This window comes from Xenopus tropicalis, chromosome 1 (assembly GCF_000004195.4).
Source record: "Xenopus tropicalis strain Nigerian chromosome 1, UCB_Xtro_10.0, whole genome shotgun sequence".
Taxonomy (NCBI): Eukaryota; Metazoa; Chordata; class Amphibia; order Anura; family Pipidae; genus Xenopus; species Xenopus tropicalis.
The window spans coordinates 92,713,258-92,733,633 of NC_030677.2; the positions used below are offsets into that span (position 1 = coordinate 92,713,258).

Sequence of the window (20,376 nt, forward strand, 5' to 3'; positions counted from 1 at the left end):
TATGATGTAATTATGGACACCAGAGGTTCTTTGCTTTGAACTATAACTTGGTTTATTGATGGAATGCACAGCATATGCAGGGTTAATACTCACAGCACTGAGGTACAGTTGTACAAATGTCAGATGCAGTTGCAGTATGAGCAGAATTGTGTGGCACCATGATTGAGACAGATGAGTCCCAATGGTGTCCACCTTAACTGGCCTGGATCCCTACAGCCAGGGTTTAGAAATAGCATAGAATAGCATACGGTAGGCAGAGTATGGCACACACAGGCAGCATAGGAAAGGGAGAGTATGGCACACACAAGCAGCTAAGTGCAGGCAGAGTATGGCACACACAGGCAGCAAAGGACAAGCAGAGTATGGCACATACAGGCAGCATGGGGCAGGCAGAGTATGGCACACATAGGCAGCAAAGGCCCGGTAGAGTATGGCACACACAGGCAGGGTAGGGCAGGCAAAGTATGGCACACACAGGCACCATAGGGCAGGCAGAGTATGGCACACACAGGCAGCATAGGGCAGGCAGAGTATAGCACACACAGGCAGCTTAGGGCAGGGAGAGTACTGCCTTTGTGTGCCATACTCTGCCTGCCCTATGATGCCTGTATGTGCCATACTCTGCCTGCCCTATGCTGCCTGTGTGTGCCATACTCTGCCTGCCCTATGCTGCCTGTGTGTGCCATTCTCTGACTGCCCTATGCTGCCTGTGTGTGCCATACTCTCCCTTTCCTATGCTGCCTTTGTGTGCCATACTCTGCCTGTTTTATGCTGCTTGTGTGTGCAATACTCTGCCTGCCCTATGCTGCCTGTGTACATACAGTGACACAATTCTGGCACTGCTCCTACAGTCTGAGCCTGAGGTGTGAACAATGCAGAGACTAAAAGGTTTGAAAAGTACAGGAGATTACATGTTTAAACAATACAGGGGTTTACAGCTTGAATCTGAGGTGTGAACAATGCAGGCGGTCAGTTAATCTCAGTACTGATACCAGTTAAAGCTTACACAAAAGTAAGCAGTCACAGCAGCCAGGTGGGGGGCCACACAGAGGGGGGCCATGGGCCGCCAGTTGAACAGCACTGGTCTTAAGTATCAATAGTCTTATATCAATAAGTAACAGATATAACAACAAATATAGAAAAATACCCAAGTGTAAGACCACAGGTGGTCATTACTCTTTTCTTGAAAACTAATCAGTGAACACCATTGATTTCTCAACTAACAGTTGTTAAATCTGGAGTGTAATATTGGATTTTTATTAACAGCAGAACTACCCACCATTCGATACTATCCACATACTATATAAAGAAACACTGCTTACCAGTGAATAAGATTGAATTATTGATCAGAGACAAAACCCAAGATGTAGCAATCATGCATTTTAATTATTAAAAATATGCTTTAACGAAATGTCCATTAGCAATATTGCTGAATCCGCATATCACTATATCCTACAGCTGTAGACATAGAATTGAAGTAAGCCTATATTCAGTAATGTAGAGAGGGTAAAATGGAAATGATTTGTATTATCACCTCTATGCACAGTTGTATTTATTTATTTGTGTAATTGCAGTAACATTAAAACATGTTTCACATGCTATAAAGAAAAGAACATTTCTCAAGACCAAACATCATAACGTCTTATTGTAACACAGCCTCTAATAGGCAGAGGGCAAGGAATTTTGTTATCTTCCACTTGGCAGATATCCATGTATGGGTCAAACAACACAAAGCTTGGGATATCATGAGTAACACTTGCTCTCCTTTGTCCAAGTAAGAACATTCGGCCATTAACTGTGCTACATCCCATAAAGAACTTGCGGTTCAAATATTCTTCATTGAGAACCAACCACTCCTTAGTTGCAAGGTCAAATCGAAGTGTCTGGCCACCAACTGTATATAAGATTCCATTAAGAATTGAAGCACATAGGTCATACCTAAAGAAGAATGATGAAAAGATTTTTTTTTTATTTTGCAATTCTGCGTGTAGAGCAGATTTTATAAATAGTAAATAGCTTTACATTCAGTTGTATACACATTGGCATAATGGGCTTATCAGAGGAAGCTTACAAACTAAGGTGGCTTAGGGCAGGGGTACACGGGAAGATTAGTCGCACCACGGCAAATCTCCATCGTTGCGGGCAACTAATCTCCCCTAATCTGCTATTACACGGTGCCGGGATTTGCTAAAGTTGCCTTGAGAGGAAACTTTGGGTATGGCATATGCCATCCCACCGCCGATTTACATTCTAGACGGTGGGATGGCATTGTGGGGAGATTAGTTGCCCGCGACAATGAAGATTTGTCACGTGGTGACTAATCTCCTCGTGTGTCATTGCCCTTAAAGTAAAGCTGGAAGAAGGATTTACATTGTAAAATTGTTATAAAAAGAATCAAATTACAAAAGTCTCACTACAGTGAATAGGGCATTTTTGTATGCTTCCTGGCACTACAGTACATTAATACATTTCAAGGCATATTTCATCCCTTCAGCAACCTCAGGGTGTCAAAGAGGGCTGATACTGGTGCATATTTGAGAGAATAGAAGCACCAGGTAACAGGTAAGAGACTACAATTATTGGATGGTGCCTAACGACTTGGCATCCCTACTGACTTTACTTTTCTCGTCCTTTAAAATGGCTATTTATTCAAATTAGTGCTCCAGTGGCACTACCGACAATGGGAAATGAGGATCCATATATGAAACTACCTGCATGTTTGTGAAACAAAAATTACTTTGTATACACTGGATCTTTCATAAATCAATTCAACTACCAGGGCTGTTTTAATAAATGTGCAAAAAGGACAATTGCCCAGGGTCTACCATCAAACCTGCCATAACTCTTGACTGAAGCATCCTCCAGAAATTGTAGATCCCTCATTTTAATTAGCTCACCATAACCATTTAAACTTTAACTTTCTGTTAGAGCAAATGGTACTTAGTAAGTATGGGCTATTTCTTTATTTCCTACCTATAAGCTCTAATGTGGTTTATAAATTTCTGCTGATTGAATCTAGTGAAAATAACACCACCTTGTGGCATATGGCAACTATAAAAGCCATTTACTAATGCAGTGCATAGTGCAAAGTACCATTTTTGGGTACAAATTGTCATGTTTTGTACTCACAATTCAGTATTTTATCCAAAAATTCCAGGGTAATTGTGGCTGCAATGGGAAGTTGCACCCCCAATGTGGACAATCAAAATTGCAGGTGCACAATTGACAGCTAAAGTTTCAAGAGTGCGGATTAATTTTTGGTGCATGGTGTTAAAACAGCATTAGCATGCAGTTCTTTTCCCTCACCCACTGTGGGAACCATGGAATTACCACCACATTCAGGGTGGCAATAACTTCAGTTTTACCCAGTGTCAACAGGTGTAATTGCGTATGATTTAGTAAAAGAGGTAGTATGGATGCAATGGCACTTAGTTCAACTATACAGTGCAAGAAGCATAATTGTATACAAGTAAATTTAATAAATGACATCAATAAGCTCATCAATGTCTGCAGATATTCTAGTAGCTCCCAGTGTCTTCACCCTTAGTGAGACTGCACTTGCACCTAAATTCATAAATTACCCTTCATGATATGTTATTATCTAAAGAGAAATTAGCATCAATAGAAAGCATTGTAATAGCACTTCAATGCAAATGTTTGGTCAGGCTAACAATTTCATATACCACCTAGATGTTAAGAAGAGTTCCTTCCAGCCAACAGCAATGGGAAATCCCGTTAACAATTATAAAACAATTTAAAAACATGCCACTGTAGAGCTATATCAAAATTTAAACAGGTCTCTCACCAAAAACATTCAACGTTACAACAAAGGCACAACCTTTGGTCTTTTCTTGCTAAGTCTTTTTAAAGGGGCAATAATTTATACTATTTCTATCCTCGGTGCCTCACGAAAGAAATAAAGAAGAAGAAATAACAGATAAAAAAGTTTTTTGCAATACAAACTACAAGAGAAGTTCCAAAACTGTGAGGCAAGCAGTGGATGGGAGGCCCAGTCAAAATTTAAGATGTTGAGATTTAAGGTGGCCATATATGTTAAGATATGCTCATTTGGCGAGGTTGCCAAACCAGTGGATCTTCTCCTGATATGCCAAGCTAAAGTGGCCAAACAATCGAATTACAGCGACAGGTAACAGAGTGTTGCGGTCCCCAATCTGACAAGGAAATCAAACCTGCCCCATCAACACCTGGCTGATTTTCACCCAAATATCTGGGGGGGCCATCAAGGGGCCCCATACACAGGCAGATAAGCTGCTGAATAGGTCTAAAGGACTCAAATTGGCAGCTTATACAGTAGCTAAGGACCCGTAGAGCAGTTTAGTCACCCGCTATAGATCTCTTCTATTGCGAGCGACTAACCACTCTGAAATACCTTTCCACCAGCAACAACAGCAGTTGCCGGGGGAAAGCCCTTCTCTTCACTATGGTATTCCACAGTTGTGAAAAGTTTCCTCCTGTAGGCAACTTTGTGCGAATACAGAAAGCCAAAGCTATGTGTTGGCCTTTCCACTGGTGACTTCTATTGTTGCCGGTGGAAAGGCATTTTAAAATGGTTAGTCGCCTGTGGTAACAGTGATCTATTGCGGTTCTTAGCCTAAATCTGCCCATTTATCTCCACTAATACAATTTCTATTGAAAGTGCCACGGAGGAAGGGGGGTATGGGGAACAGGGACCTCCTTATTTTTGTCTTTCTGACACTTAGGGGCAGATTTACTAAAACATTTCTAATTTTTTTAATTTTAAAATTCAAGTAAACTCATTTCTACGAATGTCCAACATTTACAAAAAAGTCTGAACTGGAAAAGTATTTGCGGGAAAAAGTAGCAGAAAAACAGCAATTGTGTACCTTGGCAGTGGGGAATAAGAAATCACATCCCACTCATTTGTCTCAGTATTTAGACGTTGGACTCCACTGTATACATCTCCATTTTCATCTCGACCACAAATGACATAGATTTCAGTGCCACTGCTAGCTGCAGCTGCTCTTTCAACAGGTCTAAGAAGCGGACTTCGACTTTCCCACTTCAGCACTGCAAGGTCCAACATTTCCACATCTGCAGTTACACCTTCATCTGTACTCCCTCCTAGTGCATACAAGTGCAAACCAACTGCCACAGCACAATGGCAGTTCCTGGACATCTTCATTGGTGGCCCCTCAGTCCAAGAGTTTTGGGAAGAGTCATAAATAAGTACCCAGTCTATACTGTACCACACAAAGTCCCCACGGAAGTAACCTCCAGTCACAATTACCAAGTTGCCTGTAATACAGAAAATACATTTTAAAAATGCCAAAATTTTTTTAAACTGCAGTGTGAATACGATCTGTTGGAAATTTGTTGTTATGCTAAAGTTAGCATAGAGTTTATTTTTAACCTCAGAAGTCACAGTGATGAGATAAAACTACATAACACAAACATTTAATGGAAACAGAGCTTTAGAGAGGGTCTTGCACATGTAACGCAAGGAACTGGGGAGCCTTAGCTGGTGTTGAGTATAGAGCTCCCTTGCACCTAACAACACTGTGCTCTGCTCCTCACACAAATTTGTATGTCATTTGGTGCAAGATGTAGAGCACATCCTGCACAAAGAATTGCCCTGTGAGCAAGTGCTGTGAGCAAAGAATTTGGGCCTCTGTGTACTTAAAATTCCAGGGTCTATTTTGAATCCTAGTCCTGACCTGCTCTAAGGGGACTAGAGGAATGTAATAACATTTGCTGTTGTGGCTGTACCAAGACAGAAGTTCTGTGAGCCTACTTCGCATATTCACTTAGCTTGGCAATCCTGTAGTGGCTATTCATTATGGCACTGTAAACATACATAAATTTAATTTATTACCAGTGGCCAAATTTGTACCTGGGCAGTAAGCCATGACAGCCAAATACATTTTTGTTTATATTATTTGTCCTGCAGCTGACTGGGCAGTAACCCACAACAACCGATTGGCCGCTGTAGGGTTTTGGCCACTGGTAATAAATTAAATGTATGTATATTTACAGTGCCATAATGAATAGCTACTACAGGAACTGGGCAGTAACCCACAACAATTGATTGGCTGCTATAGGGCTTTGGTCACTGCTAATAAATTAAATGTATGTATGTTTACAGTGCCATAATAAATAGCCACTATAGGAACTGGGCAGTAACGCACAACAACTGATTGGCCGCTTTGGGTTACTTTCCAGGCACAGTTACGCATGCATTGACTAAAAGGTCTCTTGTGCAGTCATGAGAAATATTTTATGCATATGCACTGACCCTGTAGTTACGGAGTTTGTTAAGCAATGAAATGATTGCCATTGGTGTATGAAAATTGTATAGATATATTTTATGTATCACTTCCATACTATAAATATAAATGAAAGTCAAGACTTGTAAAAGGCATGTACAAAAATTAAAACACTATATATTTTTTTTTCATTTGCATTTTCTGTCTTTATCTGTTGTGCACTGATAATCTCTGTCACCAGAGGATAACAGTCCCGAGGCTTTACTGTTGCCTTTGGTTCATCACATTGAAACATGACACACTCTATTTTACACTGCAGTGATTAGTGTTCCTTTGGCATATGTCACACCTTTCTGAGATATAATGCAAAAATGAAACTGGGTAAAATAGACTGCACAAAATAAAAAATATTTCTAATTTAGTTAGTTATATAGTAATCTATAAAGGCTGGAATGAGCAGATGTTTAACATAATAGCCGGTACACTACTTCCTGCTTTCAGCTCTCTAACCTCTTAGTCAGCTTCTTTAGGGGGGGGCCACACGGGACATAATTGTACAGTTAGTTTGTGAGCACGCAGGTCAGATTCAAAAGCAAACTAACTGAACAGTTATGTTCCAGAGCCCTAATACTGGCAATGACATTCCCCAAACAGTTCTAAGTATTGGGTACTTAATTTGTAACAAGTCTAATTAACCCTTTAACCCTTTCGGCGCACATTGTTGCAGTAAAAGGCTTTATCTGCCAACAACGTGTGCAGTTCGTTGTTTGGCAGATAAAGGTACCCTCTGCTGAAGGGGCATGTGCCACTTCTTCAGAGAGTTTTTAGCGATGACAGCCCCCTGGGCAACGAGCCAGGGGGGCTGTCATGCCGACCCCTAAGCAGCAGACTCGATCGCATTGCATCTGCTGCTTCGTCTTCACTTCCTCCTTCCTGTTCCCCCCCCCCCCAAGCACCGGCCCCTTATGAAGACTGAAGCAGGAGGACCAAGACTGCGATCCCTGCTTCAGGACAGGTAAGGTGGGGGTTTTTTTTGCACTTACACACACTCACTTACACACACTTACATACATTTACACACACTTACAGAAAATGTAGCAGGTTTTTTTTTTCATTTTGCACACTTATATAAACTTACAGTGGAGGAAATAATTATTTGACCCCTCACTGATTTTGTAAGTTTGTCCAATGACAAAGAAATGAAAAGTCTCAGAACAGTATCATTTCAATGGTAGGTTTATTTTAACAGTGGCAGATAGCACATCAAAAGGAAAATCGAAAAAATAACTTTAAATAAAAGATAGCAACTGATTTGCATTTCATTGAGTGAAATAAGTTTTTGAACCCCTACCAACCATTAAGAGTTCTGGCTCCCACAGAGTGGTTAGACACTTCTACTCAATTAGTCAACCTCATTAAGGACACCTGTCTTAACTAGTCACCTGTATAAAAGACACCTGTCCACAGAATCAATCAATCAAGCAGACCCCAAACTCTCCAACATGGGAAAGACCAAAGAGCTGTCCAAGGATGTCAGAGACAAAATTGTAGACCTGCACAAGGCTGGAATGGGCTACAAAACCATTAGCAAGAAGCTGGGAGAGAAGGTGACAACTGTTGGTGCGATTGTTCGAAAATGGAAGGAGCACAAAATGACCATCAATCGACCTCGCTCTGGGGCTCCATGCAAGATCTCACCTCGTGGGGTGTCAATGATTCTGAGAAAGGTGAAAAAGCATCCTAGAACTACACGGGAGGAGTTAGTTAATGACCTCAAATTAGCAGGGACCACAGTCACCAAGAAAACCATTGGAAACACATTACACCGCAATGGATTAAAATCCTGCAGGGCTCGCAAGGTCCCCCTGCTCAAGAAGGCACATGTGCAGGCCCGCCTGTCCTGATTCTGTGAGTGACTGGGAGAAGGTGCTGTGGTCTGATGAGACCAAAATAGAGCTCTTTGGCATTAACTGAACTCGCTGTGTTTGGAGGAAGAAAAATGCTGCCTATGACCCCCAAAACACCGTCCCCACCATCAAGCATGGGGGTGGAAACATTTTGCTTTGGGGGTGTTTTTCTGCTAAGGGCACAGGACAACTTATTCGCATTAACGGGAAAATGGACGGAGCCATGTATCGTGAAATCCTGAACGACAACCTCCTTCCCTCTGCCAGGAAACTGAAAATGGGTCGTGGATGGGTGTTCCAGCACGACAATGACCCAAAACATACAGCAAAGGCAACAAAGGAGTGGCTCAAGAAGAAGCACATAAGGGCATGGAGTGGCCTAGTCAGTCTCCGGACCTTAATCCAATAGAAAACCTATGGAGGGAGCTCAAGCTCAGAGTTGCACAGAGACAGCCTCGAAACCTTAGGGATTTAGAGATGATCTGCAAAGAGGAGTGGACCAACATTCCTCCTAAAATGTGCGCAAACTTGGTCATCAATTACAAGAAACGTTTGACCTCTGTGCTTGCAAACAAGGGTTTTCCACTAAGTATTAAGTCTTTTTTTGTTAGAGGGTTTCACTCAATGAAATGCAAATCAGTTGCTATCTTTTATTTAAAGTTATTTTTTCGATTTTCCTTTTGATGTGCTATCTGCCACTGTTAAAATAAACCTACCATTGAAATGATACTGTTCTGAGACTTTTCATTTCTTTGTCATTGGACAAACTTACAAAATCAGTGAGGGGTCAAATAATTATTTCCTCCACTATATATACACTAATATACACACTTACACACTGTCACACAACTTTTACACATGTACACATGTCTTTAGTTTCTTTTCCCTAAAAACTGTATATTTTGACAGCGTGACTATTGGATCAGATATTCTGACCATTAATTCTGACCATTAATTACACTCGTCTTTAATTAAGTTGTGTGACTTATTTTGTCGTTTCACTAATTTGCACAGTTTTTTGGTTTTATTGCATTTTTATCCCTGTATTAGTATTCCTGATCTGTTTTTAGCATAGCTTTGCCATGTGTAACTTTGGTGTAGAAAAATGTGTACTTCACAAAAATATATGGTTTTCTGGGTTTTTCTGTATAGTTAGGGGGTGTTATGGCACATAATACGCTGTCAGGGTGCTCTGTATGCAAAAGCTGAGTTGGCCGGCCTCTACAGAGAACTCCTGAATATAGGTTCCACAGCCCGATGTTTCTGCTAAAGGTTGCAAAATCAATTGACCTCAACCATGGGCGGGGTTCCACCTTTTATACTTATTGAATTGGTGGCCAGAAACTATGCTGCAACCATTAAGCTCTCAGTTTCAACTGTTAATGAAGGGGTCGAAAAGTATATTTGTATATCATCAGCATACAGATGATATTTAAAGCTAAAGACACACTGAGCTACTAGTAGCAGCTACTTGTCACAGCTACTAAATGCCAGAAAATACCCTGCCATAGACAATACTGAGAATTGCCTCTGCTAAAACACACGTAGAGACAATTATCAGTAAATGATCAGCATTGTCTATTTTAGTAGCCACAAGAAGTAGCTGCTACTAGTAGCCCTGTGTGTCTTCACCCTAAATGAGCAGATCTCCCAAAGATAGTATGTAGACAAAGTAGTACAAAGTCTTGTGGAACTGGAGATGAGGTTTTGTTAGCATAAGAAAAGGTAAGACACGATCCAGGATGCAGCCTGATTACAGATACCCATAGACTAAACCTTTACCATATTACTGTTATATTGTTTTTTCGTTAGTTCGTTCTCTTAAACTGCACACATAAGACAGAGTATGGCTGGATCCAATTAAATATGATTACCTAAGCAAGCCTTTTTGCAAAGTAGTAGTCAGCACAGATCCTTGCCTTAATTCCAGAAAAATAGTGCAGGTTCCCCAATGGCCACTGTACATCAGCACAACTTATATTATTCTTTAAAATGCCATTATTGCTTACAACTTTTTGGGCATTTCAGCAACATTTCAGGCCATGGGTGGCCTTTTATCAAGCTAACTGACAATTAAACACCTTCCTTTTTATACCCTTGTGCACCACCTAGTGGATACAACTTTATGTATAATAGTGTAGCAAACAACAGTGTGAGAAAAGCCAAAGTTTTCATTAATGTGTCTCAATAAAGTGACTGTTTCAATCTCCATCGTTAAGTGATATTTAAAATGCAACATGACAGAAGTCTATATTTTTGTAAAAAAATTCTATATAACATAAAAAGCAGCAATAAAAACCATATAGAGTCTTTTTATTATTTTTATAAAGAGAGTGGGGGAACTTTATCTGAATATAGGTCTCAGATCATATTCTTTACTTAATTCAAAGGGACTCAGCGTTTCTAATTTCCGTATCCAGAAAGCCTCCCTGTATAGCAATTCCTTCAGTCTATTTCCTTCTCTCCTTCTTAACTCCACTGTTTCAACAATTTGGATTTTAAGTAGGTTCATTCTATGTCCACACTCAATCAAATGACCTGCAATATCCTGATCTACAGTATTTTACCTGTATTTATTCGTGGACAATCCTCATTGTCTGCCCAACGTATGCCAGCCCACACGGGCATTTGATAACATATACTGCATACGTTGAGCAGCATGAGTATCTGCCACAAATCTTTCATTAGAACAGCAATTACAGTTACAGCACGGAAAAGTACCTTTTTTCTTTTTTATCTTTTTGTTACCTTTTAGTACAATGTTTATTCCCATTTCAGATTTCACCAAGTAGCTGCCCACACTCTTTCCCTTTTTATAGGCAATCACTGGGGGCCTTTCAAATTCCTTTATATGTGGGAGGTTTTCTTTAACCAGAGACCAATGCCTCCTCATAATTTGAGTAATATATTTACTTTATTACTTTGTATTATATTGAGACACAAAAGTCATATGATTCTCTACTTTTTTGTTCTGTGTTTTCTATTCTGTGTCTGAATATCCTCCAGCTGTTTCTGCAATAAATCGTTTGGGTACCCCCTAACTCGGAATTTGTTACACATTTCCTCTAACCTCTCATCCACATTTTCCTCTGAGGTTACTATCCTCTTTACTCTACTTAATTGTGACTTTGCTAAAGCTCTTTTTAACTGTGGTGGATGAAAGGATTTGAAATGTAGTAACAAATTACGATCCGTTGGTTTTACATAAAGGTCAGTCAGGAGTCTATCATCACTTTTATATACTTTTGTGTCCAAAAAGGGAATTTCAATCGAGCTAACATTCAGTGAAAATATGATAAAAGGAAGTGCACTATTTATTTCCTGCACAAACGATTCTAGGGCCCAATGTGGCCCGGCCCATAATGCAAACACATCGTTGATGTAGCGCATCCGTATTTTGTAATATTTACAGTGTAACGTATTTGTATACACAAACCTTTTTTCAAATTGGTTCATGAAAATGTTTGCATAGGCAGGGGCCACACTGGACCCCATGACTATGCCTCGTACCTGTAGAAAAAACACATCCTGGAATTGGAAATAATTATTATATAGGAGAAGTGTCAGACATTGAATTATGAATTTCTTTTGGGACCCATCCATAGAATCATCCTCAGCTAGTTCTACTGAGACAGCCTCCACACCCCCATCATGTGGAATGGTGTACATTACATTACATTAACATTTATTTATAAAGCGCCAACATATTCCGCAGCGCTGTACAATAAGTGGGTTACATACATTGGACATACAGAGTAACATATAAAGCAACCAATAACCGATACAAGGGGTGAAGAGGGCCCTGCCCAAAAGAGCTTACAATCTACAAGGAGAAAGGGTTGAGACACAAGGTGTGGGAATGGGCATGACCAGAGTTGTGAGAGGTGGGGCACAGGGTATTGCTAAACTAGATTAGGGTAAGCCTCTCTAAATAAATGTGTTTTTAGAGATTTCTTGAAGGCAGAGAGATTGGGAGAAAGTCTGACAGTTTGTGGGAGCGAATTCCAGAGAAGGGGGGCAGCCCTTGCAAAGTCTTGAATGCGAGCGTGTGAGGAGGGAATGAGAGAGGAGTTGAGGAGCAGGTCAGTAGAGGAGCGTAACAAGCGGGTTGGATGGTACCTAGAGATGAGTTCAGAGATGTAGGGTGGGGTAGAGTTATGGACTGCTTTAAATGTGAGGGTCAATAGCTTGAATTTTATCCTGGATGGTAGGGGAAGCCAGTGCAGGGATTGGCAGAGCGGCACGGCAGAGCAGGAGCGGTTGGAGAGGTGTATGAGCCTGGCAGCAGTATTCATTATGGACTGGAGAGAGGACAGTCTTTGGAGGGGAAGGCCAATAGGGAGTTACAGTAGTCCAGGCGAGATATTATAAGAGAGTGAATAAGAATTTTGGCAGCATCTTGGGTGATAAATGATCGGATTTTGGAGATATTTCTTAGGTGAAAGTGACATGATTTGATAAGTGATTGGATATGAGGAGTGAAGGACAGGGCAGAATCAAGGATAACCCCAAGGCCTGGGAAGATGGGGTGATGGTAGAATTGTTAACCCTTATAGATACCTAGAGGCTCTCCTCATCCAGTGTCAACAGCCACAAATCCTTATCATCATCAGTATTCAATTTTGTTAGAAAATCACTTCTCTGATATAAGACCGATGTTATAACACGTATGGTCTTATAACTTTGTCCACAAAAATCGGGGACAGAATCGAATCAATGCTATAGATTATTGCCCTCCCTGGGGTGTGTTCCAGGTTTTTGTGAATTTTTGGAAGGACATAAAAAATAGGTGTGAGAGAATGGGTACATTGTAAATAAGTTGTTTTCATCGATCACCTTCACATTTACAGTTTCCTGCACCAATACTTAATTTTCTTACGTATCTCAAAAACTGGATTTTTATCCACTTTACAGTAAGATGTCAAATCCATTAACTGTCGTCTCACCTCTTTGATGTAATCTTCCCTATTCATCACTACCAAAGCTCCTCCCTTGTCAACAGCCTTAATAATTATTTCTGGTTTATATTTTAAGCCCTGTAGGGCTTGATATTCACTATTCGTTAAATTGTTAGGTAGTAAATGTATGTTACCTCTCCTACATTTTTTTTTACTTAAGCAAGTCTGTTATTGCGAGTGACCAAGTAATTATCCCCCACATCCAATCACCCACTGTAAGTAATTTGTGTTTGAGTCCTAAGGGCAGTGACAGATGGGGAGATTAGTTGCCCCACGACAAATCTTCGTTGCTGTGGGTGACTAATCTCCCTGCAATGCCATCCCACCGACAAGAATGTTAAACGCCGTGGGATGGCATAAGCGTTGCTATGATTTCTGAAAGTCCCCTGAAGTTTCTTCTTAAAGCAACTTCAGGCGACTTCCGGAAATCGTAGCGAAGCGTATGCCATCCCACTGGCGATTTACTTTCTTGCCAGTGGGATGGCATTGTGGAGAGATTAGTCGCCCGCGGCAACAATTGCCGCGGGGTAATACCCTTTCTAATGTTTTATTTACCAGTAGGTCCTTCCAACGGACACGAGGGCACCCAGTCCGTTTAGAAGAAGGGAGGTTCCATTTAAATATTTGGAAAGGATTTTTTACTGTGAGAGCTGTGAAGTTGTGGAATTCCCTCCCCAAATCAGTTGTACTGGCTGATACATTATATAACTTTAAGAAGGGGCTGGATGGATTCTTAGCAAGTGAGGGAATACAGGGTTATGGGAGATAGCTCTCAGTACAAGTGAGGGAATACAGGGTTATGGGAGATAGCTCTTAGTACAAGTTGATCCAGGGACTGGTCCGATTGCCATCTTGGAGTCAGGAAGGAATTTTTTCCCCTCTGCGGCAAATTAGAGAGGCTTCAGATGGGTTTTTTGCCTTCCTCTGGATCAACTAGTAGTTAGGCAGGTTATATATAGGCATTATGGTTGGACGTGATGGAGGTGTGTCTTTTTTCAACCCAACTTACTATGTTACTATGTTACTAATCTCCCCGTCTATCACTGCCCTAAAAGATTAGTTCCATTGAAATGTATAGAATTTTATCCAATATTACTACACTGTGCAAGTAGCATAACAGCAGCTGTAGATGTAGGACAGTAGTTTTTGGGCATTTGTTGTGGCCAACAACAGCAGAAAAAAACAAAAACTTAATCAATGACATAGAGAGATATACAGTACTTACCCATTTTCAATTTGTTAGAATGTGTTGTAGTGGAAAATGTTATGTTAGGGGCGCTTACAACACTATTGATAAAATATGTATGTATAGTACTATACTATTTTCATTTTAGGGCCCCTGCATACCACATATTTTTTGTATAACACAATGCATATCAGGTATCAAACTGTTCTGGCACAAAAAATCAAGACTGAAGATAATCAAAAAGTATACTAAGTTTTACCTGCACAAGTCCAGACTTCATATTAAATACACCTTTAGTAAAACTGTGCAAGGTGTCCGAAAACAATATTAAAAGCATGCAGATCATGCATTATTTCTGCCTTTTAAATGCTTTTAATTACTGTATATTCTCGAGTATAGGCCTAGTTTTTCAGCACCCAAAATGTGCTGAAAAATTCACCCTCGACTTATACTGGAGTAGGGTGCCATGGGCCCCTCCAGACTATGTTTTTCTTAGGTAAAATTAGGTACCTCGGCTTATACTTGAGTAGATGCGGTATATTTTTATATATGTGTAGTTCAGCAATCTGAAGCAGAACAACATCCTTACTCATTTGAAATTTTCTAGAATGTGTACATTTAAAAACAACAGCCAATCAAATTTCACCATTTGACTTTAATGGGGAAATTTAAACTGCTGCCACTCTTACAGCTTTGAGGCTACACTCACCAAACTTGAATTGCATAGTCATGGGGTCACCCTGAATGAAAATTTGATTTTTGTTGGATGCCCAAAAGTGGGTGGAGCTACGAACAGCCATTCAGATCTTTGACCTTTTGACTTTCAGTGGAGAAAATTCAACCTGCTGCCATTCTCACAGCAATAATGCTGGGGTCCCCAAACCTCGTAGAATTAGGCACCAGGTAACTGCGGTTCAAGGTTAGAAAAATTGGGCGGAGCCACCAACAGCCAATCAGATTTTACCTGTTGACTTTCAATAGGAACCTGCTGCCATTCTCACAGTATTAACACCAGGATCTTCAAACTATTACAGTTGGTCACTAGGGGTCTGCAGTTCTATGTTTGAAAAAGTGGGCAGAGCAACCAACAGCCAATTAGATTTCACCAATTGAATTTTACTGGTTTAATGCCAGGGTTCCCAAACTTTGTATGGTTTGTTAATGGGTGACTATGTCCCAAATTTAGAAAAGTGGGCGGAGCCAACAACAAGTCAGAACTTTCATTGGTTTAAATTTAAACTGCAACCATTCTTTAAATATTAACCAATTAAATATTAACTTTGCAGAGTTAGTTACCAGGTAACTGTGGTTCAAGGTTAGAAAAAGCCAATCATATTTTACCTGGTGACTTTCAATGGGGAAATTCAACATGCTGCCATTCTCACAGTATTAATACCAGGGTACCCAAACTCTTCACTGGGGACAGCATTTTAGGTTTGGAAAAGTGGGTGGAGCCACCAACAACTAATTAGATTTCATCTATTAATTGTGTAACCTCTATTTCAGCTCAATAGCTGCCTGCCTGGACTAGTACCAGTAGAACATGGGTTACACTGTACTTTCTTACCCAGAATGGGCCTTCGCTAAGTGGAAGAGGAAGGTGAGGGTGTTGTGCAACTACACCTCTTGCTGCTATGCAGAAAAATAAAAACAGAGGGCGCCAGAGGTTCTTGCTAATAACAAAGTAATAAGTATTTATTGAACATCCACAGGGTTTACTCACAATACAGCTTCAGAGGCCAGTGGTACAGGCAACACATACCGAGTGTATATTCAGACTAACACTCCCCTGCAGGCAGACTGGTAGGAATCTCACTTCACCTCTGCGACACACCCTGTAGTGGATCCCTCAGGGAATTCTCTATCCTGATTCCCTATTCACTTGGATCCCTACACTACAGGCAATATGGCCTGGGAGAGATATATCCAGAAAAACTGCAAATCCTATGCAGGAGCTCATTGCTGCTCATTCTAGCTCAACCATAACTGCCTTACACTCCCAGAGTGTACTATACAGGAATCTACACCTGCCACTATCTAATGCCTCATTCACGGGGCCCTGTTCCCCGACTTCACTGGGCCTGAGGCCCATGGCCCTATGGTGGAAGCAAACAGACAGGAAGATGCCACTCCTTTCCCAGCACTATACCAAAGTCAGGCAGGATGTGGTCACCATACCTTCTAATCAATAGCACACATATGTTAATGAACTCACTTAGATACATTTCCTTCTGCCCAGCAACTAAGGGAACTGAACCTGTAGGGATTTAAAGCCATAGGGGCCATTTAACCCTATGGGTCCCTACAATTGTTTATGATTGAAATTTAAAATGCTGTCATTCTTATACTATTTATGCCAGGGTCCCCAAAGTTAGTCACTGGGTGACAATAATTCAAGGTTTGGGGGAGGGGGGGAAGTGGGTGTAGCTACAGACAGCCAATCAGATTTATTTCATTGATTGCTGTCATTCTCACACGTTTAATGCCAGTGTTTCAAAACTTTCACAGTTGGTCACTCGGGGACAAAGGTTAGGAAAAGTCGGTGGAACAGCCAATCCGTTTCCACCCATTAAATTTTAATTGGTTTATATTTAAACTGATGCCATTATTTAAGTATTAAGGCTTTTTAAACTTTGCAAAGTTAGTCACTGGGTATTTGTGGTTCAAAGCTAGAAAAAGTGGGCAAAGCAACCAACAGCCAATCACATTTCACATTTCAATGGTGAAATGGAAAATGCTGTCAGTCCCACAATTTTTACGCCCCAAACTTCCCCAAACTTTTTACGTCCCCAATTTCATCCATTGAATTTCATTGTTTTAAATTTAAAACAGTCACTGGGTGACTTGACTCAAGGTTAGAAAAAGTGGGCACACCCACCAACCACAATCCACCTATTGACTTTTATTGGTTTAAATTTAAACTGCTGCCATTCTTAACTATTAATCCTAGGGTCCCTAAATTTTGCAGAGTTAGTCACTGGGTAACTGCAGTTCCAGGTTAGAAAAAGTGTGCGGAGCCACCAACCACCAATCAGATGTCACTCATTAACTTTCAGTGGGGAAATTTAAGTTGCTGCCATTCAGACACTATTAAAACCAGGGTCCCCAAACTTTGCACAGTGGTTTTTACTATATAACTGTGGTCCAAGGTTAAGAAAAACTGGGTGGAACCAACAACAGATCAGATATAATTTAGTGACTTCACATTTTTCAAACCAAGATGAAGTTTGTTCTGAAACTCCCTTTCTAGTTTATTTTGAATCTTTACACAAATGTGATTTTTTTTTTTGGCATTAATTTACTTTTTGTGAGCATTTACCATATATAATATGAAGGTGGTGTATTGCTCTTGCATATACAAACTTAAGTAATCCTATGCATATTGGGCATCAAACTATTACCCCTGGCATAGATATTTATAATGTGTTATTATTGATATAAGACCCAGTTTGTTATAACAAATCTACCTTTTTTTCCTGAAGGCCTTGCTGCCATTTTTCTCCCAGCTCTTGTACCCATTTAAGAAGGCACATGCATAGTTCTTTACTCAATGTAAAGTTATTTTTTCAGTGTACTGTGCATCTCCAAGCACACAAACCATATGCTTTGTTTTTATTTTATTTATATTGCTTAAACTAAACAGGGCAAACTTGTCATTCAGAACAGAAAAACCCCTTGTTTTTAAAACAATAGGTATTGTGCAATTCTCTCCATTTTTCTATGCTTTACATCACATATCATGCTAATTATTCCTACAATAATAGTACGTTACCTACTGTTGCCACTGCATACTGGGTGAGATTTTTTCGTTGAAGCGGTGTGCAGGCTCTCCACGTGGATGTTTTAGGCAAATACATAAATAACTCTTGCTGATCTTTTTCATGCTTTCCTCCTATGACATATAATGTATCATAGTTTCTACTGGTTGCCACAGTTTCATCTATGGTGGTCCAAGTCTTAGGTGGTTTGGCATTCAAGGTTTGCAGAAGTCTAGTGTATGTATCCTGATGCCCTCCCCTTTGACTTCTTTTTACTACAATATCAAGAAAGGTGAGACTAAGAAAAGGAAGTCTCACCTGTGCTATTAAATCTTCAAAGTCTTTTTCTCTAACCGAGTCTTCCATTACCCATTTCATGACAGCCTCAAAAATATTGTCTTCTGCAGGGACATATAAATCACTCTTTTGCAAAAGTTTAAAAAGAGTTTCCTTGTCAAGTTGAGTAAATTCCTCTGCATTGATATACAACTCTGAGAAGTGAGTAAGGGCCACATTTAAAGCAGAAGAATACAGCTCAGGACAGTTATATTGCTGTGAGTAGGTCATCATTCCCAGGCAGTTTGACACCCGTAATTCATTAGCTAAAAATCCAGCACATCTTATCTTAGCCTTTTGTAAGTCCAGAAAATCTGCAGTTTCTAGAAGAGCTGTAACGTTCATTCTATTCATTTCAATTGTTCCATTGGCGATAAAATCAAGCAGGGCCTGGAAGCACCATTCATTTACCCCTTCCAGATGAATTTTACGGTGAGTACTTTCCTTGAACCCACCATAAAACAAAACATAAAAAAATCTACTTTGGGAAGCTAAGACAGATCTGTTGACATTGAACAGCTGATTTCCAACCTCAAGAACAGTGTCATTTAATGGATCCATAGGTTTTGTAGAAATCAAAAATAGTAATAATATTAGTTTGCTAATATTCTGTTGACATCATAGCACTGGTGAAGTGATTTTTCAAACATGTCCTTTATATTTTAGATTTAGATTGGTTAGATTTTAGATTGGTTGCAATGATTGTCAAAATACTCCAGAAAAACAACACAAACAAGTAGGATATTAAGCTAAGAGGTTACTTGATGATAGGTAAGTTTTACACTTCACTTACAGTGTAATATCAATGCATGTTGTCCTTAATTTTCATTTGCCATCCTTTACTTCCAAGTTCTGCCTCAGGAAGCTGATAGAGACTTTTTGGTTGCTGAATGTTAACATTACAAGTAAGTCTGCTGTTGTTGTGCTGGATTTATAATGCAGTCCTTGTGGTGCTTGGTTTGCTTTCTGAATACTCAGCTGTTCCAAAAATAGCTGTCTTTACTTTTTTTTTAACCTCTGTGCTTGTCCTTCATTCAGCAAGAGGGATTTCCCTTGCTGAAGCTGAAACTGCCTTTGGGTGCTGAAGAATGAAAATCGATTGGGGATTATAGCATTAAAAGAACTTTATGAAGTTAGCAACCTTTATTACAGAAAAAATAAGCACATACATTAATTTAAATGTAGCAGGGCTCTCTAAACTTACTGTTTTATTTTTAACCTGTTTATTCATTTGGTATAAGACTACTGATTGCAACTGTATAACTAGAGGCCAGTTAGCCAAAGTGCATAACTTGTATATGGGTGCCCCCACTTCCATCCATACCCTACCTTCCTCGGGATCAGTATGCATACCACAAGCCTCCAGATCGCTTTTTGCAAATGCCACTATGGGCCCTATGAGTGGGCAGGCACCGCTGCAGTCACACCTTCTGTCCCCACATTATTTATTCCAGTGACTGACTAATATTATTATGTTGGTGTATATCATCAAATATTTGAAAGAAGGGACCCATTTTAAATGCATTGCCTGGAGACAGTCATGGACTGCTTTTTTTGTCTTTTGGGAAATAGGAGGGTTATATCCCAGTTCACCCATAGGCATGAGAACTGACCAAATTGGATGGAGGAGAGATTCTGCCTTATCTGGACACCAGTAGATCTTCTACATACAGAGGCATTTTTAACTGTTTAGTCTCTTTGATCCTTTAACAAATAACTTTGGCATCCCCTAGTCCAGCATACCCCCACCCTTGCCCCTTCCATATACCTATTGATGGAGGCCTTTTAACAATGTTTCCTGCAGGTGATTAAAAATTAACATGCTGACATATTCCATCAACCCAGGACATCCAGAACCTCAGGGACAGGACTATAGAGTTTGAACACAGCATTTTTAACATGGAATATAGTATGGCTTCTCCTCACCAAGCTTAATGGTATAAAAGCCCACTGTAAAAAAGGGCCGATAGGGTCGAGACATAGACC

General features: G+C 40.2%; 1 protein-coding gene across 1 annotated transcript; it reads right to left on the minus strand.

Annotated features, from left to right (window-relative positions):
• Positions 1-1,362: 1,362 nt before the first annotated feature.
• Positions 1,363-19,341, minus strand: LOC100489862 (kelch-like protein 23). The gene is made up of 3 exons (XM_002940041.5): positions 18,069-19,341; positions 4,866-5,277; positions 1,363-1,938 (listed from the first exon to the last, which is right to left on the minus strand). The coding sequence occupies exons 1-3, from the start codon at positions 18,949-18,951 to the stop codon at positions 1,620-1,622; spliced, it is 1,614 nt and encodes a 537-aa protein (XP_002940087.2). The 5' UTR covers positions 18,952-19,341; the 3' UTR covers positions 1,363-1,619.
• Between the last annotated feature and the right edge of the window lie 1,035 nt (positions 19,342-20,376).

What these genes read in the sequence shown, in the direction of transcription:
- LOC100489862 (XM_002940041.5), bottom strand. Translation starts at nt 18,951, where the DNA reads ATGGATCCATTAAATGACACTGTTCTTGAGGTTGGAAATCAGCTGTTC. An exon ending in GTATGCAGTGGCAACAGTAG is followed by an intron (nt 5,278 to 18,068) that starts GTAACGTACTAT and finishes TCTGTATTACAG; the next exon opens with GCAACTTGGTAATTGTGACT. An exon ending in TCTTATTCCCCACTGCCAAG is followed by an intron (nt 1,939 to 4,865) that starts GTACACAATTGC and finishes ATTCTTCTTTAG; the next exon opens with GTATGACCTATGTGCTTCAA.